Here is a 14667-nt window from a genome sequence, read left to right on the forward strand (position 1 = left end):
ACTGCCAATCTTTCTTTTTCAATTTCATTTAGTATGTTACAAAATCGTTGACGACGTTTATTGAGCATGGAATTTTTTGAGAGCACTTTTGAATCTATGATTCAGTTTCTAAAGAATCAAAAATTAATAAAAAAAATTAATCACTTTTTATTACTAAAAATCGAACTAATTACACACAAAATTGATTTAATCACAAATTAATCACTAGTGATTATTAATCTCGTACACCTTTTTCAAGAGTGATTTGCCCCTCGTAAGGAAGTTCAAGACCACAAATCTTTAATAGATAAATAGCCACGCCCATGTTATAATTCGCCTGATTGGCGCCATATCAACTTTTGGCAAGCTTTTTCCACCTCTCTAGGTCTTCTCTAGGGTATATCTGAAATACTGTTTGGGAAGTTTTTAACAAAAAGCTATAAAAATATATGGTAGGCTCTGTTGGTATGCTATGGTGAAGGTTGACAGCTTCTTGTAATAGCTTGTTGTCTGTTCACACTTTTCAGTAATGCAAAGAAAAACATGGAATTATGAACAGGTAACAATGCTATGGTTACGCTGATTAGGCCAATATGTGGCCTCTGAACCAACCTTTGACACCCCCTGGATGCCTATCGTTGCGTCTTGATTTTCATATCAGGTTTCTGCTCACATCATGCCAAAGATTTTTAGCACGAAACGTTCCAACTATCGTCATGGAAATCACTACACTCTGGAGGTGGCACAAAAATTACTCCACCCCATGTTGCAGATCCTAGCCCCATTGTTGGAGGGCCTAGCCCTCTGTTGGGCGAATCATGGCAACGCCCCTTTTCCCAACAAAGAAGTGGGGAATGCAAGCCCCTTTCAGAAACGTTTGCCAAAGTAGCGTTTATTTTTCCTTTCAGACATTGATAGAAATTGATTTCTCCTATAAGCCTGAACTGCCTTTTGACATTAATAAGAATCGCGCTATTGGTGTAAAGAACAGGACAGTTCTAAGTTGCTACTCCGAGTTTCACGCACAATGCGATCGTCAGGCAACTGTTGAAAACTACTCTTTCTATGGTTGTTATTATAATAAGTTGTTATAACATAAACGTTCCTGGAGGTATCGGGAATTCGAATTCTCATAGCCGTTATTATTCGGAGCACTGTATGACAGACCAGTAAACAAAAATTTTCATTAAATAAGAAACTCTGCATTGAGTTTATTTCCCTTTTTTGAAATCCCATCATTCTTTGACTTGGGAATTATTCAAAGTACAGTATCAATTATTGCAAAGATGATAAAACTACCATGGTTGAAAACATAGTTTATGATTTTTATTTCATTTGATTCTAAATGAAGCACAACGCAGCACAATACAATATAATATTAATTATGGCTTAAATAAAACATGATTTAACAGTAATATTTCTAACGGTATTAGAAAGAAAGTTACAATGCAAAAACACAAATATTGTATAAACACAATGGAAATTTCAATTCTCTTTGCGATTGGAGGGTACAAAACAAAATCGATACTTTTGGGTAGGAAAAATAAACATACAGAAAGAAAAAAGCTGGACACCAGAAGAGGTGACATCAAGATTAAACAATATACTTCGGTCACATATCTAGGCTGTATGCTTGAAGACGAGATCTATAAATTGACTTCCACGAAAGAGAGACGTGAACAATGCGCAACTACAAAGGACAGGTCCTCTTCAAGCATATAGCCTAGATATGTGACCGAAGTATATTGTTTATCAATGAAACTTTCTTTTCACTTTTCTTAATTTCTTATCTTACTTGGTAGCAATTCAAAACTTGAAGATATTTGACCATTCACAAATACATACAATCTTGTCTATTTGGAAAATAATGCATTGCGGCCTTGGCTGTTTTAATTCCAAAAGTAAACAGTAAAATTTGCCAACATTTTGTCTTTTCACTGGGATTACAGGATTTATAATATCCGTTGAATGATCTAAAAACAATATTTTTTATAAAATGCCAGAGATTTTAAGTGATGCAACACTCTGCGCCGAAAGTTTCAAAGACTAAACGGTTTGAAACTAGGTCAGGCTGGCTACACCAGACTCTACGGAGTTGTCTAGTTTCCACACTGCTCGACCTGATGATTTAGGCCCCGTTTACACGGGAACGGATCCGCATAGATCCGTGCCCAAACTGGCTACGATAGGCCTTGCGTTTACACGGGCACGGTAGGATCCGTATCTTTTCTGGGAGAGATCCGTACCTTTTTGGATACGATTCGAAAGCGAATCCATTTGGATCCGTACCTTCATCGGCGCCGTGTAAACAGGAAGATACGGATCCGCAAAGGCACGGCAGTAAAACGAGACTGTTGCTGGGGTCAGTGGAGGCCATTTCAATTGTACGCAGCACTCATCATACAACAAAGAAATTACTCTCCCACCCCCGCTCTTTCTTCCACAGTCGAAAGCCTTTCTGAACCCTGTCTTCATCATGGTTTAATTTTTTTCACCTTTTCTTTTGTTATTTTTTTTATCCTGGGTATTTGGAAAGTTCTCTGTTGTTATTTCTAGATAGGCCTCGATAAATTGAAGGAGAATGTCTTCGTATTTCGACCTAACAGTCTCTAAGTTTTTTTCATTTTGCATTTTCTTGTCATTGCGCATTAAAAAAAGCGATTCGATTTTGGTCCGTTCCCGTGTAAACGCTTTATAGTTTAGGATCCGATCTCGTGTAAACGCTTGTGGATCGTACCCATATCGTACCTAAAAGGTCCGGATCTTTTGGATCCGTTCCTTTTTCTCTCGTGTAAACGGGGCCTTAATTAGTTTACCCTAACCCAAACCCTTTACTTGAAATAATTAATCATGCTGATTTATGACTATTAATCATGCTTATTTATGACTATCAGGTCGAGCAGTATGGAAACTAACCGACCAAAAATGCCGCATGCCTCGACATGAAAACGAGAAAGAACGAAGGCAATAATAAATGGCGGGCTTTCCTGCAGTTTGAAGAAATAATATTTTTTTAATCGATGCCTTTTCGATGGTCGATATGTCAGCTGAGGAAGATACAGAGTTGAGGGACCTTGTTGCACAGTCCTTGGAAGCCAATGGAGTTCTCAACAAAATAAGGGTTTGTGTTTTATTGGTATAAATACCTCGTGTTATTGTGTCGCCGCGATAGCATCAAGAACCCAGCACATTAAATGTTGTAATCCTTTACTTTCATATATTGATATTGTTTTGTTTGGATGCACAAAGATGCTTTTTAGATCTGGTGCAAGTAGAATAGCTTGTAACTTACAAAATGTGTAGCCAATAGATGACAACACCAGTTTAGTTTTCTCTCTCATCATCAGAGCTGTCAAACGGAAATTTTCAAAACCTAGGGATATTTGACTTTCTCCTAGGGAGAATCGACCAAAATCAGAGAGATCACCAGTGGCGAAGCTAACCAAGAACAGGTGGTCCTGCTCAAAGGGGGTCTGGGGCTCGCGTGAAGCCACGCCCTAGAGACCCTCGGAAAAGGGGGAAACGCCCTTCTGGATATGTTGAAATCAAGATTGCAGTGAAACATTTTCACTGTCACATTTTGGAAAAAAGGGGATGAAGGTTCGGATCCTTTCAAGTTCCTCCTGCCTTACATTGAAGAAGTCAAAGAGCATCACAAAAATTCTTTCTAAAATAAGTTAGATTTGAAAATGTTTTCATTGATTGAAAATTTTGAAATCATGGACTAAAAAGAAATTGCTTGTACAGATAGGCATATACAGTTGTAATACATACTGGAAACATAATTGATTCAAATTATTTAAAAAAGTAAAAATATTTTGTCACAACATGGATATGTCTGATGAACGGTAGATAGGGTCTTGAATCAATTTGTTTTGAATATCAGAGGAGACCCCTGACATTTTGCCAGTACAATACAATCTGAGTCACCGAGTACAAAAGCTCCCAGTAATTACCATTGTTTTCCTTTTCATCCTTTTCAAAGCGTCCTTTTCATCGGGACCTCTGTATTGTATGGTAGTTCCTGTTTAAGGCAGTAGGACGAACTGCTGAAATTAAATTTAAGCAAGCCCTTTTTCTGTCATGAACACTCCATCTCCCCTCGATCTCGACTTTCCTGGTACAAAAAAAAGAAGATTCTCTCTCGGCAGCGGCGGCAAACTTTTTCTACTTTTTAAAATAGGCCTTTGAATATGACTTCCTTCGCTCTCTGCAGTCTGAGAGAAAACTATATGCATATCAGGTTTCTCGCGATGTCTGTGATATTCCCGACTTTAACAGTAAATAGGAGCAACAGAACGATCCTAAACAATTTGATTTCCATAAGTACCACTCCTCTTGAAACGATCGATTCTTGTATAAATCAATTGACGACAGTGTAGGGCCAAAGCTTCTAGCAGCAAAAACTTCTTCAGCAGCAGAATCATGATGTCTTCGTTACAGTTAGTTTTATCCATGATATCAAAATAGTTAAGCCTGACTATGGCCTGAGTGAAAATTCTTTGTGACCTTTGACCACGGCGCAGAAAATCAACAAATTATACAGAAACATAGGGCTTCAAAAGTCTAGGTCCTGCCTTCATGAACGAGCAGGACCTGAGGTCCTGCCATTTCTGAAGGGCAGGAGTGCCATTGTTTACTTCTATTACGAGGCAGGACCAAAAACAGGGCTACGAGGCATTTGCCCATTGTTGGGCAGGACCAAACATAGGGTTTAGTCCTGCCTACGAGTATTGGGCAGGACTGACCACAGGGCTAAATTTTTGACGATATCAATTTACGAACGGGATACTCAAAATTCCATTTCAGTCACCCTGTGTCTTAAAATTGAAAAAGGGCACAGCCACGAAGTATGAGTGTAGAATAAGACAAGAAATGCCTTTGAATCAGGCATATAATGATTTCATAAAGTGAATCAAATTTTAATATTTTAAAAATTGTTATCTTTGGAAATTCGTGGTCCTGCCCGGCAGGACAAGCAGGACCTTTGGCTTTGCCACTGGAGATCACAGGAATTTATTGAATTGTTTAAAAAGATACCTGTAAACAGAATGTTGTGCAAACAGTTAATGACAAAAATTATGATGAGAAACCAAATTTCCTTGATGCACATCAAAATTAGCTTATCACCTTGTATGAAAATGTGTATCAGAGGGATCTTAGAAACTGAACAAATGAATACAAATATTGAAGTTTATTTCTCTGCAATTGAGGTTTCTAATAGAAAGATGTGCAATTTGGCTTTTTTCTTCAATGAAGTCTTCTTAGATTAAAAACATAAAAATGCAGGTCTTTCAGTTGCGTAATGATTGCACCTGCAACACAAGAATTTGTGTGCCCTTCAGACTTTATTTTGTGTAGTTGTACCCAGAGATTTTGATTCACTGCTCCAGGGGTGGACACTTTTTTCAAATATTGGGGGGGCAAGCCTATTGTTTTAATAAGATGACATCACATTTCCCATTGTTTTAGAACAAAAGACCATTGTCCTCTAAAGTATTGGGGGGCAGTTGCCCCCCCTCGCCCCCCACCCAGTGTCCGCCACTGCACTGCTCTTACGATTTCTCAAGATATTGACCCTGTCATTAAATTATAAGTTTTGCAGAGTTCTCTTGCAATAAATGTTTCAAATTATGTTTGATAAAAAATTGAAAATATGCAAAAAATTTACAGCTGTTTCGGAATCTTACAGCTCTTTCCAGCAGAATTCACTTGGTAATATTAATGCTTTTTTTGATAAGTTCATATGCACATCCATTCAAACTATACTTTTTCATTCTTTCTGGTAGCACTTCTGAGCTCAAGTCTATTAAAAAAGAATGTCTAGAAAAGCTTTGACCTTCTTAGTTGTCAACCACTAAAGTAGTCCCCTCATGGCCCGTCATGAATTCGAAATCATTTTATATTTGACAAACCTTTTTGTTATCTTTATCCAAATTTGTTATATAAAAGTTGTAAAAATCTTGGCATTTAATATTTGTAGGCAGAGTTAAGGGCCAGTGTTTTCTTGGCCCTCGAAGAACAAGACTCTCTAAAGGTAGTGGCACTGTTTCATTTTTTTCTTGCAAACTTCATGTAATTTGATGCATTTTACAAGTAAAATTATTGATGATGATGGTTATCTAACATATTTTTTCTTATGCTTGTCACATTCACTTATGGATCTGTAGTTCAATAATAAGTTGTTAGATTTTGTAACTTTAATTTCCATTATTTTGTTAATTGCAGCTAACTAAGTGATTTTGAATAAAGTTTTTTGTATACCTTTCTGCATTGTCAAGTCTTAATAAATGATTAAAGTTTTTATCTCTTGATAGAACAAAAAGAAGGCCATAGAGCAAGAGGTCTCCTTTATGTTTGCATAGAAATAAACTAACACTTTTTTGAAGAATTCAAACCGATTTACAATCCACTTATCCTATTTTGTGCATTTCTATTGTGTAGAACAGCAATATGGTTAATCACAGACTGAAGAACTTTTTAAGTACCAAGGAAGGTAAGATTCTGGTATAATGTTAAAGAAATTCATTTTTTTATTTTTCACTGCTTTGTTGTATGATTTTTTTTTCATTTTCTCTAAGCTTATTCTATTTAATAGGCTCATTTTATTTGCAAAAAAGTTTCTCACAAACTTGTGTTTATCAGTATGACTATTTTATAAACTTAAAAAATAAATTTTTCAATGCTCAATGATGTAAACTAAAGGCCCATTTCCACTAGGCGAATTCTTTCGTGCGAAGCGAATAAATTTTTGTAGCGATAGAGTAGGACCGAGATCTACTTTCTGCGAATTGAATCTTTTTGCTGAGAAATCTGAGAACATGACACCATGCATGCTCACATTGGCAAAAATTCGATTCGTGCGAAAGAATTTGCCTAGTGGAAATCAGCCTTAAGGGTGTTCTAAGGTATTGTTTGCTCTTAAATTGTGAATTGTCTTTCTATATGATTCTTGTTGTTTTATCTTTATTTCTAACCAATTTTCATAACTTAATAATTCCTGGTTTATCATGACCTAGCAATGTTATTATTTCAGGTGTCATGGCAGCAAGTCTGGTTCAAGACTTTCTTTCCTGTTTCCATTTGGACTTTACGATGGCTGTTTTTGACCCAGAAACATCGCATGTGAGTAGAATTAGTGCGATAGCAATTTTTGAATACTCATGGTACTCATAAAAGCAGACAGCACTGCAAATCAATAAAAAGAATTTGGGAGAAAGCGAAGCTTATATACAGGCTTGTCAATTCCAGCCAATGTGTTCAATTTTTTGAATTAGTCAAAGTAAAGATGCATATATAAAGTCTCACTCATGCACAAGCTCAGTAATATAAGTTCAGTAGAATCTCACTCTTGCATAGGTTCGGTAAGATAAAATTTGGCTTTAGCAAATTTTGTATCTATATTCAAGTTGGATATAAGTGTGTTTGAAGTACTCTTTTGTAACCTGTTCTGATGGAAATATTGAGCATGCAAAAAATGTTAAACTATAAGTGATATTATTGGTTAAACTATTGGCAATAATGTGCTTGTTTGTAGGTAACAGTATATTAATAGGTAGACAGTTAACTATACAATAGCTTCACTGCGACTAGACTATCAGTAACATTTATCATTCATTGTTTACCATTTTTGTCAAATTACAGAGCTTTGCTTTATTAGTGCCCTTGACTACATTTGGAAAAGTATTCCAACTGTTTTGTACCTTTCCTAGAATGGCAAATTTGATACAAGAGATGAGTTGACTAGATCGTTGGACTTATCACCTTCATCAAAGGATACACCTCTCCTGATTGAGCTTTTGAATAAGAACATGCACGAGAAGGTAGGATTATAAGAAAATTTGGGCATAATTTTTTGTAAACTTAGTTTCTTCTGGGCTGAAGGATTTTGCTAATTTTTATCTCTAGACCAATCTATTTTTTTATTTTCAAAGAATTGAATGTTAAGAACTCATTATTACCTATTATGATCATCGCTATATACTTATCGCTAATCACACTGTTTACTATTGTTCTGTTATATTATGCCTATTGCGTAGTTCAGGTCTTGTGATCCTCACGCTTGCACTGCGATATCTCTCTACTTTTAGAATTTATATTGTTCTCGATATCTTAATATGCCATGCACAAAGTGTATGTTTTTTCTATAATACCTTTAACACTTAAAGTGTTTCTGTTTTTATTCACCTTTTACATTTAAAGTCATTTCCTATCTAATGGGCTATGAAACCTTTAAAATTAGTTCCTAAAGGCAACTATAGTTTTTCTTGATATTTTGTTTTTGCTGGGATATGCAGGTCTTGTAGAAGTTGCTGCAGGTCTTAAAGAAGTTGCTGCAGGTCTGGTAAACTGCGGGTCTTATAGAAGTTATTAATTTTTGTATCTAAAGACCAACAAAATTAATTATATATATCTAAATGTAATTATGATAAAGAATTTTTTGTTTTGTGTAATACAGAAAGTAATATAAATTGAAAAAAATTGTTGTTACCAATTGTATTGCATTTGTAAGGACCAATGCAATCATGATTTTAAATGATCTGCTTAGCCTATTGTCTTAAATTTAGAGACACAATTTGGGTACATACTTATAAGAAGCTTAGAATTATATCCTATTTTTTGAATGGTCCATAATTTTGATTTTCAAAGAATGGAACAAGATCAGTTGGAAAGGTGTCTGCAAAGGGAAAAACTGAAGATATTCAGCCTGGCTCTCCAAGGGTAGCTAAAGATCTTCCTTATTTTTCTTTGAAATTGTTTTCAGGGTACTACTATTCAAAATTTTTGTCTATTTGTTTGAAAGCCTTATTTACACATATAGGTTTTAACACATATCATGGGAAGGTTTCCTTACATGTTCAGCTCCATTTATTTTATAGAGTAGATTTGTTTTATGTATATTATTTAATAAAAAAATTTCAGTTAAACTAGTTATGCCACTAATCTAGGTTGTGATTTGCATTCAAAATTTTTGTTAAAATTATTTGCTTTGATAGCTTCAGATAATTCACCTGAAATAGCTTATCATTTCATAAAGACAAAATTCCTTCTGTCAGAGAATAATATAATTTTGGAATAAATTACCAGGAGAAAGTTATCAGCAGTTCAACAGTATGGATTTTCTAAAAATGCCCTTAAAAAAGTTGGCATTGGAGGTGTCTGCCCTCTCTTGCCTCCTCCTTGTTATGACACTGTGTATAGGCATTTTGTTGTTTTGAGTTAAAACTTGTGTCTTTTCTTATTTAGTCTCCAAGTAGAATACCCCAGAGAGTAGGGCAGGAACCAAAATCTAAATCTGAAACTTCAGTTGGAGGAGATACAAATGACCATTCTGTTGACCTCAGCTTTAGCAGCAAAGATAAACCATCAAATCAGAGATCTGAGTATGTATTAAGTTTTCCAATTGCATTTCCTTGGTTTAAAGAGAATGGGATTTATCAATGTACTGAAAAATTGCAATCAATATTTGAATATGAATAGCTTGAAGACTTTTTCATATTGCGAGATAAAAATGATTAATATTTTGCTGTTGTTTTTCTTACAGACAGTATAGAAAAGAAAATATAAAACAAGTAAAAAAATCCATAAATACCCTTGATCAAAACCTAGGCTCAAAACTTCATTAACCATTTATCCTTAAAAATGTTGCCATTACAGCACTTTTTATAAAATGCAAATTAATGTATTTTCTAGTAATTTCTAGTAAATTAATGTAATTTAACATTTAATGTATTTTCTAGTCTGAGTCGAAAAGCAAACAAAAAGTCACATTATGAGGATGAGGATGATGAGTTGCTTGCTGAACTTGGGCTTCTAGGTGACAGCAAAAAGAGTTCTACCAAAAGGTAATCCTGTTTACTTTTTGAATAAGTACAAAGGCTTGAAAATGCAAAAAGCATATTGGATTTGAGCATAAATTATGCATAAAGTGTCCAACTGCAACAACAAGTCTGGATTGGTATTCAGCATAAGGAAATTAGAAAAAAAGATTGCCTACACAGGGCTCAAAAGTTTCCAGGGAGTTATGAGCCCATATACAGGCTGAGACAAGTATCTCAAGCTTCCTGTGTGTACCTCAAATTTGTTGCTCAATTTTTTGCACAAAATGCTCAAATAAATAAAAGTCATACTGTCAATGAAATTGGAGCCGGGCAATTATTCCTAATTTTTTCTTTAATTTCAAAAATTTTGAGCCACAGTATTGTTAAAGAAGGTGTGTATTTTGAGAATGGGGATCTTTTCTTGTACCATAGCTTCATTTAGGTACAATCATACATCCATATGCCTTTTAAGCCTGGCTCAAAATTTAGCCCCTTTTTTCACATTAAAATCAGGCCTGGCCGTGAGCATTTTCAGCAGGCGCATTGTACGTCCCTCTCCTCGGTAAAGTCAGGGGGGAGATTTTTAGTCTCTTGAAAATCGTCAATAAAAGTATATGAATAAACAACATTCTTTAACAGCTAAGTTTACAAAACAAGATGGCGATTCTCTGACAAAAATAAAACGATAGTTTCATATAATCGCAAATCAACAACATTGAAAATTCGTTCCATTGATGTAGGCTTCAACAGCTGCCTTTGCAAAGCGGGTTCATAAAAATAGAAGCTTTATCTTTAGCACAAAGTTTGCACCAAACGAACATCACCATCTTCTTTCCATCTATCTCCTCAATTTTTCTTCCAAGAACAGCCCCATGGTCGTATTTGTTGAAAGTTCTTAGCTCAACAGTCGATTCTTTCTGGTTACTCGCCATGTTGAAATGATTCGGGTTTCACATGTTAGGAATATTCAATTGGCCTTCAAAATAGCATTCTGGTTGAAATGAAACCATTCAAATGATTTTCTTCCCTATTGCATTTAAAAATGCTTTGTTTGTTTTTCGCGTGACTTGTTAAGTAGTTGACGAGTTTACAGGAGTAGATGACTTCTAAACTATTACTGAAATACTAAAATCTTTTAATTAAGTAAACACAAAATACACAATAGCAGCATATGAAAAGTACTTAAAAAGGGAGTTGCCCTTGTATGTTTAACTCTGAGAAGTCCATGGTCAACCTGGGAATCTTTGGAAAAAACCCAAAAACTGGATATATCTTACTTTATAAAGTAATTGCTTTTACAGTGGTGGCTGGACCAACTCAGATATGAAAAAAAAACCCGTTGATAAGGAAAACAATAACAAAATGGCTCTAGGATCATTGCATGATGCTCCACCTATTCCTGGAATTGGCAAGAAGAAAGATGATTCACCACTAGGTAGAGTCGTTTTTCAGATGCAACTTTTGTTAATTTGGTTAACCTATACTTTTTCAACTAGAAGCACTGGTTGCAGTGCTGACTTCTCTTCGGATTCTAAAATTGAACTTTCCTATTCCCTTTAGCAAAATTAGTTTGGTGCAAAGTCACACAGAAACAGTCATTGTGCGTTAAATGAATTTTAGGTTAACTACAAAGATTTTTCTGGAGGTAAAGGGAAGCAGAAATGATAGTATTTGGAAAAAGAATTGAAAGAGTTTATTAGAAAAAATACTCAACCTTTTGCTTGTTCAAAATAACTTTGGTAGACATTGTCACTATCAGTACAGAGTTGATTTGAAATTTTTCAACCCCAGCAGGCAACCAAAATTTTTTCTAATTTGTTTCAATCATTTTTAGATTTAAGTTCATCTGGCAACTGGACTGATTTGGCAGCTATTGAAGCAAAGATAAATAAACTTGGTTTTGGTATGTTCCTTAGGATTTATTGTATTTGTAATCCTGTTTTTTTGCTATAAAACTTTTGCAGAGTATATTGACTCCTATAGCGTGCAGATTAACTGCAAATTTAGGATTCAACAGCAGTTTCTAATTTGCTGAGACATCTTTTATAATAGTCTGTAATACATTTGGGGAGTTTTCACTTCAAATGGTGTTCAGACAAGTGCTGAGATCTTTTTATAATCAAATAACCAAATTTCTAGGTTTGCTAATTGCACCTTAAGCAATATTAAACATGCTTACAAGGTTTCATTAGAAACATTTACTGTTTTCAGACGTGCCAAAAGATGATAATTATGGGTATGAAGATGACTTTGTAAACTCAAGGCGAGTAAGCTTTATTTCTTGTCCCTTTTAGTTTGTTTAGATATGCTATCATGCTACTTTGAATTGGAAAAGGTGCTTTTTCAGAAGATATAGAGATAAAACAGAAATTTCCATTTCTATTTAAAAGGAGGTTTTCTATGCCATCATCTTTTATAAAATTTCATTTTAACTGGAAATTTTCTTAAATGTAATGAAAGAAAATCCTCTGTTTCAAATGGCTCTTCGAATGAATCCCCTCCAAAAAGCATTATAATTGAAGAACACCCTGGCATTTTTTAAGTAATACAATAAAATTATGTAAAATTGAAAACATTCTCAATTGTAATATTTCATTGATATAATGTTATTTATGATAATGTAATACATTGCTGCATACAAGAGAATTTTCAATAAAATGTTATAATACAGTATTATAACATTTTATTGAAATTTCTCTTGTATGCAGCAATGAGAACATCTACTTTCTTGTGAAATGAAAGCATTTTTTGCATTTTCTCATTGTTCCAAGTTTTATAACTAATAAATTCTTAAACTTTAGCTCAAAGAAAAGTGAAGAAGGACTCAGTATTACAGAAGAAATCGAAGAGGATATTTCAATTGGAAGTTTTGCTGGAAGTAAAGTAAGAAATTTGAAAGTTTTAGTCAGTTAAAGTGTCAATGCAGTGAAATTTTATGTCCTGCTTTTTTTAAGAGTTAAATTTTGCTATCTTTTCCGATTTGTTTGACACCAAAATTGTCATATTTGACCAGCAAAAATGTGTTTAATCATTTGAAATGAGTTTGAAATTAGGTAGTGCTTGCGAAAATCAAGGCCAGTTTGTGAGGTCACAGTGATGAGTCTGGTCGACAGCAATCAGGAAACTGCGGTTGTACAGAATGGGTTCTAGTTAGGGAGATATGAAGAAGAATTGTGCAAATTGTGATACAAGCACCAAAACTTCAGAAAACACCAAGTTTGATTTGCTGAAAAAGATGTGATATAGACCGGAATCATATCTTGCCCATAAGATCTATTTTTAGACTGGGGTACTCCGGTCAAGACCCCTAATTGTACCTTTGGTCATAAATGGGGAATGCCAGGCCATAGAAAGTTGAAATTCACAATAAAAAGACAGTTTAACTAGACAAAAAAGATGTGATATGTGATATAGACCCGATTCATAATTCATAAGATGGCAAATTATCAGGCAAATAAAAGGGATTAATTCCTGCTGCTTCGTGCAGCTTCAAGTAACTTTCAAGGTCGTTTACACAATCACAGTCTGTGATCACATAAAAAATGTGATGGAAATCTTACCTGAATATGATTGTGTAAACGGGCCTTTAGTGGTAAGCCCTCATCTTGAAGTATGTACTTTCTCTTTAAGTTTGTATCAAGTGAATGATGTGGTCTTCTTGACAATAAACCCTGTCAGCTTTGATGATGCTCGAAGAATGGCTGGGCCCCCTCTTTTCTGGGCAATTTGAAAATGATATGACTAATTTTTGCCTTAAATGATCATATTTGATTAAACCAATAATAGTCTTTGCTTAGCCAGCACTTCATTCCTTACCAGCCATTGAAGTGAAAGCGTGCGAAACCAAACGGAAACATTTATTATAGATAAAACAATAGAGGAAATTATATGCCCTCCCCCCTCTACATTATTTGGCTCTACACTACAGACACCAACCCCAAACATTGAAATGTGGTCCCTAGAAAGAGGCTGCATGATTGACTTTGGTGAATAGGAGGCTCTAAGAGAGATCTCCTGACCCTTTTTTGACAGTTAATCTACGCCTGGATATAACCTTTGATAGCTGAGATGTTTTTGTATCAGTGTTAGCTATTTGTCCTTTCTTCTAAGTAAGTGTTAAAGTTCTTTTAAAATCTAGGTTTAAAGTTTATAGCAAAGATGTGCTTCATAACAGTTGCACCATGAAGCTTCAATTGTTTAAAGCTTTATTAGGATAAAGGATTTCTGACATAATTCTCATTTGAATTTTGTGAATTATTTTGGTTTGCAGGGTGATGACATCTTCACAACTGATCAAACTGTGTCACAAATAAGTGCCAATGATTTTGATTATAGAGAAGACATTGAACTATAAAATGTGTTAGATAGAGTCATGCTACTAGTAAGCATTATTTAAATATTATTGTTATGTATGATATTTCATTTTGTAAATTTTTATCTGTCACTGGTAGAAACTGCACTTAAGATGTCTTTCTGATGATGACAAGGAACTTATGAAATTATTGCTGTTGTCACTGGTGTAATGTTCCATGGTGTCTTTCTTATCAAGTTTATAGCACTATACACAAAGGCACCTAAACATTGATTTTGAGGATATTTTAGGTCTGGTTCCCACTGCCTGATAAAAAGTCATCACTTTGCTCATTGTTAATTTTTTACCAGCCATGAAAATTTATTGCACAATGGGAGCGTCACAGCGATGACATTTCAACCCATAATTGTCCAAAAATCAAAGTGACAAATAAGGCGATGAATATAAATTTTGTCTATATATATAATTTTGCTTTTACTATAGCTTAACTTAATCCTTGATGAAATCTGTCTTGTTTCAATCAAATTTTGACAGAAGCACATGACAAATTAAGGA

The 14667-nt window shown here is 34.7% G+C and overlaps 1 protein-coding gene across 1 annotated transcript; it reads left to right on the forward strand.

Annotated features, from left to right (window-relative positions):
• The first annotated feature begins 2916 nt into the window (after window positions 1–2916).
• LOC135685813 (centrosomal protein 43) lies at window positions 2917–14299 on the forward strand. The gene is made up of 13 exons (XM_065201890.2): window positions 2917–3100; window positions 5963–6016; window positions 6424–6475; window positions 7016–7104; window positions 7692–7802; window positions 8629–8700; window positions 9226–9362; window positions 9720–9824; window positions 11102–11235; window positions 11635–11703; window positions 12012–12063; window positions 12602–12683; window positions 14071–14299. Exons 1-13 carry the CDS (start codon window positions 3011–3013, stop codon window positions 14152–14154), a joined length of 1131 nt encoding a protein of 376 aa, XP_065057962.2. The 5' UTR covers window positions 2917–3010; the 3' UTR covers window positions 14155–14299.
• Window positions 14300–14667: the final 368 nt, after the last annotated feature.

This window comes from Rhopilema esculentum, chromosome 15, assembly GCF_057945365.1.
Source record: "Rhopilema esculentum isolate cy_ngs chromosome 15, ASM5794536v1, whole genome shotgun sequence".
NCBI lineage: Eukaryota > Metazoa > Cnidaria > Scyphozoa > Rhizostomeae > Rhizostomatidae > Rhopilema > Rhopilema esculentum.